This window comes from Cryptomeria japonica, chromosome 5, assembly GCF_030272615.1.
Source record: "Cryptomeria japonica chromosome 5, Sugi_1.0, whole genome shotgun sequence".
NCBI lineage: Eukaryota > Viridiplantae > Streptophyta > Pinopsida > Cupressales > Cupressaceae > Cryptomeria > Cryptomeria japonica.
Window position 1 is genome coordinate 418,111,193 of NC_081409.1, and position 7,156 is coordinate 418,118,348.

At 36.2% G+C, this 7,156-nt stretch overlaps 1 protein-coding gene across 3 annotated transcripts; it reads left to right on the plus strand.

The window, feature by feature from the left end:
- Positions 1-1,360: 1,360 nt before the first annotated feature.
- LOC131028174 (uncharacterized) lies at positions 1,361-5,783 on the plus strand. Of its 3 annotated transcripts, none has more exons than XM_057958412.2 (5): positions 1,361-2,124; positions 2,233-2,400; positions 2,638-3,456; positions 3,569-4,318; positions 4,786-5,783. In XM_057958412.2, the coding sequence occupies exons 2-5, from the start codon at positions 2,292-2,294 to the stop codon at positions 5,574-5,576; spliced, it is 2,469 nt and encodes an 822-aa protein (XP_057814395.2). In that variant the 5' UTR covers positions 1,361-2,124; positions 2,233-2,291; the 3' UTR covers positions 5,577-5,783. The 3 variants fall into 3 exon arrangements, with proteins under 3 accessions (XP_057814395.2, XP_057814394.2, XP_057814393.2); XM_057958411.2 differs by having other exon boundaries at positions 2,253-2,400; XM_057958410.2 differs by having other exon boundaries at positions 1,361-2,400.
- Positions 5,784-7,156: the final 1,373 nt, after the last annotated feature.

The following is a 7,156-nucleotide window of genomic DNA, read 5'->3' on the forward strand; positions in this document are numbered from 1 at the left end:
GGTGGTCATGATGTTTCATGTATTGCAAAACCACTATGACAATCATTAAACAATCTTAACAAAAGAAAAAAATTTGAGGCAATTGTGAAAGTTGTCATGATGGTTTCAAAAATCATTGCTTATGGTAAATGACATTTTCACTATACTACACAAAACCAATAGGTTTTAAAGTAGGAAAACTAGGAATTAGCACACACTAAGGCATGAGAGGCTTTAGAACATACTAATGGAAGCTAAGAAGGTGATATGGGGTATAAAAAACTAGGGGAGTTAGATGACTAATTAATTTTTGTAATATTCCTTAAGATGTGTATAGAGCGATACATGATCACTAGACTAAAATGTTAACCCATTACAATGACGTGCAAAAAGTGGGTATGTACAAAAGTTATGTAAAATTAGTTCACCAATGTTCAAATGTCCTTGTTTTAATGATTTCCATAAATCCATATGGTTCAATCTTGAGTGGTTTAAATCTGATCTCAAGGTATTCATACTTGATCTACTACATGGATTTGTTATGTTTTGTGGAAGATTAATTTGATAAAATATGTGCCTAAAAACTTGTTCAACTTTGCCTTCTACATAGTTGAATTTGTTAAGCTGGTTTCAAATGACATTGCTTAGGAGTTTTAAACTTGATAGGTTAACAAGTTATCCTAGGTCAAACTTCTTTGACAAGTTGGGTTAATGGTTATGAGAAATATTAAAAACAACTTATGCAAACATGTAGATGGTCTAGATGATTGTGTATTTAACTTTTTGACTCCCTTAGAAATTAAAGTGTACTCTAATTATGCTCACATATGAAATTAAGTGCATATTAAATGTCCTTAAATACAATAACATAGCAACATGTCACATAAATGTATGTTAAGCTCACTTGGAATTACTAGAAAAAAGTGAGTAGAAATGTTTAAATCTACCTAGATGTGAAGCTTTTGATTTGTGTTTATTTTCATATGTCTTGAGATTGATCCAAGTCTAAACAATTCAAAAATGAACTTTAAGATAAATTAATAATGTCAAGAGGTATGAAAGTAAGTGCAAATAAAGATAAAAATGATAAGTAAATGATGAATATATAAATGTAAATGATGAATATCTGAAAGTAGATACAAATAGAAGTACAATAATAATTAATAATGACTGAATGATAGATATAAATAAAATTGAATAGGAATTAGAAAATTAACTAAATGATACAAAAGAAGTGCCACATTTTTTAAACACATTCCACCAAAACAAACATAAAATTAAAGAATCATTGTTTGAAAATACCAAGATAGGTAGTTTAAATAAAAATTGTTTGAAATGCCTCTGGATCCCGCTTTCTCCTGCTCACATGCCCATTGCAATCATTCGAATATAATTCCTGGGCGACTTTTGGGGCACATGCAGAATTTAGTTAATGGGAATGGAGGCTGGTTACTTTTTAGCTTGGCTTGCGCCTCAAGTGTAGACATGGCAGATGAGAGTTGCGGCTTCGTAGGACACTTACCTCGGAAATCGTTTTCACATGCCTCCTCTGCACAATCCAGACCCACATTTCTATTTCTTACCATACTTCTTGTCAGGATCTCACATGGTACCACTTCCCATCTTGACCTCTGAAGTTTCAGCCTCCCTTTTCTCCATTATTATATCAGAGGAGAGAGAAAGAATTGCAGGTACATGAGCCTTTTCCCTCTCATACGGACTCCCCTTTGTACTTAGCACGATTCAAATTTAATCATGATTTCGTCATCACCCAGCTTTCGCCGAATGTTTAAAAATGGGGGGCTTGAAAGTCAAAAGAAGCGTTTCATAAATGAGCACCTGACACAGTCGTGGAACTCGTTCCGACCGTTACTCACATTTACGCGCTGTACATCGCTCGTGCCCTCTTTTAATTATAGTAAATCGACCGACCCACCTCTAATTTACCTGTCATTTCCTTTCGGCTTCTTCGTCTTTGTGGAAAACAAATCGGTAAACAGTAGAGCCCAACATAAGGAAATCTTCTCTGCATTGAGAATGCCTGCAGAATACCCAAATCTTTTCTTGGAGAAGATTGATAAATTCAAAATGCTCTGTATTTAGTTGCGTGGGAGATGCAGAGGACAATTTGGTGGTGAATTTTTGGTAAATCCTGCTTTTCACTTTGCAAAGACAAATCAACTTGTGTAGTTGAAGAGTTCAGAATTTGATTGAAATTTTGGAGCTTTCTATCAGTATTTGATATTGTTGTAGATTAAATGTTGTGTGAAAAGGGCACGTTAGAGCTGTAGACAGAAGATTTTGGGTTTAAAATGGAAGAGACCAGAGACAAAGGATTTCATGGTTGTATGAGAGTGTTTCGTCATTTGCTCGACTTCAGTCAGCCTCGGAAATTTCTTTCCACGCAATCTGATTGTCAAGGTAATTGATCTCAACCCTGTGTCTTTCGACTGAATTTCAATCATTTGTGTTGCTGATTGGTGCCTTCAATGTTTTGAACAAATGGGTCTTGTTTCAGTTACAACAATCTTATAACAGGGTTACATGGAAGGTCTCTTTCCAAAATAAACATAAACACGGCTAACCTACATGGTTTTACCTTTGGAAATTTGAAACTTAATATGCTTTCGCTGATCAATATTTGTATTCAATATGCAGAGTCAGAAGCGCCAACCAACAGTCCAGAGAATGCATGCAATTTTGGTGTTAATGATGAAGAGAAGAAGAGGCTGGCAATGCCTACTGTGAATGTGGTAGCTCGGCTCATGGGATTAGATAGTATGGCAAGGGATGATGATGAGCAATCAAGAAGCAATCCAGGCAAGTCAAAACCAAGTAAGCAGCCACTTTCCCTTTCCAAATGCCCTTCTGTTAACACAGAGAGTGAAGCTCTGGAGCCTCTGCGTCTCAGTGTAGAGATTGGGAGCCCGAAATTGCAATTGAGATCACATTCGTTCAGAGAACAACCTCACCCTCAGGAGAAGCAGCTGCAGGACTTTAAGAGGGATTTTGAAGCCACTCAAATGTTTCAATACAGAGATCATTCACACCATGGATATAAGCACAAGAATGTTCAACATAGGTCAGATGCTGCAGGTACTTTTTTGTTAAAATACGCGTCGACAGACTCTAAAAAGAACACTGGGGGTAGAAGGCAGAACCAGTCAATTGAATTTATGGATGCCTTAAAATGCCTTAAAAAGAATGAGAACTCCTTGCTGAGACCGCTTCATGATCCCAAATCCTTGGTGACCACAAACAGTTATTCCAAATATACTCGCAGGGCCTCTTCCCAGGGATGTAGTTCATCAGAATTGGGGAGTCCTAGGATCTCATCATCTTGTCTTACAAATCAGAATCAAGTAATTCCTTTGCATTCCAAACCTTCAAAGAATTCTGTCAATCCATTGCCGGCTAAAATGATTGTTTCGGAACCAAATTCAGCAAACACAAAGCAACAACTAAAAACTTACAAAGGTATGTCAAAGCAAAATCTTGCTTGAAGCAATCGTTTTCTTCTTTTCTTTTGAAGCTTCTATCTCTGCACAGCTATGCTAGTCCTAACATCTTTTTTTGTTGATATCGACAGAATTCAGAACTAGCAGGGAAATTCCACAGAAAAGAGAGAGAAAATCCAAGGAAAAATGTTCCAGGAACGTGTGCCAAGAGCTGAATTCTGGAAAGGCATCTTCTGATTCAATTTCATCCAGCTGCAACTCTATTGCAAAGGGGGAAAAGGTCTTGTCAAATGCTATAAGGGTTTCTACTTGGCCAGGAAAGTTCAGTCCTAGAACGTGGATGCAGAGTCCACCTAGGTTTAGAAAAGAAATCAGAAAGGAAGAAGATAAGGCGTCTGCAAGGAAACAATCTGTATGCCTGAGGAAGTCTGATAAGAAAAAGCTTTCTTCAAAGCCCTGCTCTGTTGCAAGACGTAATAAAGAGGTTTATGACAGAGTAGAAGCAGGTCATTCTTCAAGTGGTAAATGCGCCCTTGGTTCTTCAAAGAAGAGTCCTAATCACCAGAATTTCACATCAAAAGAGAAACCTCTGAACGAAGAAACCACCTTGGCACTGGCAAATGACGAAGTCGTAAAAACAGATGTCACAGGAGTGAGCGAAAATGCACCAGCCAATGAAGTTCTTATCAACACTGAAGATAGAACTGAAAGCATCTTTCCAGAGTGCTCTATGGCAAACAGTGAAACCGACGAGGGTTTGGCTAGTATTGGTGAGAAATGTGAATTTTCAAGCCCCATTTCTGTTTTAGATGGTCCTTTTCTGCACGACAGCCCAATTCCAAGTCCTGTAAACATAAAAGAGATTGCAACAGATTTTCAAGGTATGTATACTGAACTACTACTTGATTTGTTTGACTTTAACAATGGTGAAACACTGAAGATAAAGATATATTAGCATCGTGGAAGCATAATTTCGTCGAACCAAATTGCAGGGTATAGTGAATAGAAGTGGGATTTGGTAGCACAACTAAAATTAGCTGATGTCCTCGAACTTTAGATGTAACTAGAGAGTTTAGCAATGCACTATTTTATGTACTTTAAAGAAAATTATTCCTACAAAAGTTTGCTTCAACCAAAAATGCAAGAAACTGCAGAAGTATAAGTTTATTTCAGAGACATGGTGTTTCCAAAGTCCATATTAGTGAATTCATCATGTTAATTGATGGTATGATGCGTAATGTTAATGATAAAAAAATCTTACATGATTATATTCAAATGCATTCATTACATTCACTATAAATTTATACAGCAAAGACCAACTGAATAATACATGATTTGTTTGGTACAGAACTGAGTACAAAATTATGCAGTCTAAAGTTAAATATTGATGATACCCTGGATTTTGATCAATATGGACATATCTACCATGAAGAAGACAAATTGAAGCTTGTTCCAGAGAATGGATTGCCGGGTTCCATGAAAGAGATTTTTCCAGACAAGAGATTACATCTTTTTGAGATGCAGAGTTCTATGCTTCAAAGCTTAAAAGTAGATGACATCACGATTCCTGAAGGAAAAGAAGCAAATCTGTTTTATGTAAGAACTATATTAGTTTCTGCTGGTTTTAATGATGAGAACATTGTAGCATCTACAAGATGGTATTCCCCTTCCCATCCAATAGATCCCCAGGTTTTTTATAGACTTGAAGAGTACTATCAAGATAAACAAACAAATAACTCATGCACGACTCCTACCAGAGGAAGCCAAGCATACGAAAGGTCCAACAACATAGCCAATAGAAAGCTCCTGTTTGAGGTTGTAGATGAAATTGTATGCAAAATAATAAAGCCATTCTTGAAACCTCGAGCCTGGATAAAGCCCACAAAACAGAATCTTCGGTACATGTCCACTGGAAAACAACTACTAAAGGAAGTGTGGGATGAGATTTGCAGGTCTCCTGAGGCAGATTGTGAAATTCTAGAGGATGTTGAGTCTTTAATAGATAGAGACATGGCTAATGAAGCTCCTTGGGCTGGAGATGATGAAGATATTGAGAATGTTGGGTTTGAAGTAGACCGGCATATATTCAACAACCTTCTTCAAGAGGCTATTTTAGATTTTCTTTCTGTATCAAACTGATTGGAAATTCTTTGGAGAGTAGTTGAAAGTGTTTGACTTAGAATGATTGAATTATATAACTCATATTTTTCAATTCACTTGCTTTATGAAATTGGATGATGCAAAGCAATCCAGTAGAGAATAAGTTCAGCTAGTTTGAACACCTTGAAGCATATCATAATTTGTAAATATAAATGATTCTTGTGAATCTAAATATTTCTTTATCAATGGCTAAGTGCGTGTCAATGGTTATCAATGCAGAGAATCTTATAAAAATCTGTAGATAAATGAAATTAATTTAATGCAATTGAACATTTTTCTGTAGAACTTTGCTGTAACTCTTCTCTTCCATCTTACCCACCTAGATGATTAAAAATGATATGTTTCGGTGCAGTCAGAACTAGTATAAGATTCAATTACTATTTCCTTTATTTCTATTTCAACCCATTACTAGTAAAATCTTATTCATGTAGGCCAAATCATTTGGCTGGGCGTGAAGAGGTGAGACTATTGGCTCTTAAACATCAGCATGGCTGGGGTGATTCCTCTGTAAAGTTTAGTGTTGGCTGGGGTGATTCCTCTGTAATGTTTAGTGTTAGCCACATCCAAATCACTTGCAAGAAAGCGGTATGTATCCATTTACAGGAGATTACAAACTTGGTGGGTGGCTCAGTGAGTTTTTACTAAACAAATGCCTGGCATGAGTTTGAGCTCTGATCCTCATCAAATTATCTGGAAGGGGCCTAATTTTGGTAGCTTGACATAGGCAAGGCAAAGCTAAGGTAAGGTCTAATGGGGCTTCGGGATCTATTTTCATGGAGTAGGAGGTCTTATGAATAAAAAAAATTATGTTACAGGATTATTTGGATCTATTCCTGAAAAATAGCAGCCCCTTTTTTATAGACTGCATATGTCAGCTGTGGAATTGGGGGGATGGGGTTAGAAATTGCTCCACTAACTTGAAAAAAATTTCTGCCACTTGTCAACTAGCTAATATTTTAGATTCCTGTCAGAAAAGAAAAAGAAAGAAAATGACGTTTATTAATTTTTTATTTGCAACATTTTTCATGAGACCACCAGCTTTTCAAAATTCCAAAACTTTAATTTCAAAACTGAATAACACCCACTAAAAAAAAATTAAGCCCCTTCCATGAAACCTTACCCTTATCCTAGGCCACCTGACCTAATTTCATGGCAACATGCAGCTTCAGCCTATGAGTCATCTGCTTAAGTTGGCATTCACATGTTAATTTAGTAATCTGGATTTCATTAATCTTCTTAGCAACTGGTTATTCAGGTACACAAAATTGGAGTGTACGTTAATTATTTTGCAGAATTAAATGCCTAGTCCATTGCACACAACAGTATAGATGTCTAACCTAATAATTTATGTGTGATACTTATATTGTCTAGACATACAAAATTCTTATATTATTTCCAAGGGACTAATAAATTAGTAATTTTAATCCGAATGAAGTTAGAGAGTTTTGCATTAAGGCTTAGCCTGCATATTGACTTTGTTATTATGTAACAATTAAGTTACCAGGTATAAGCAATGAAAATTTACCAAAAATTGGTATCGTGCATTTCTTTATTATGTG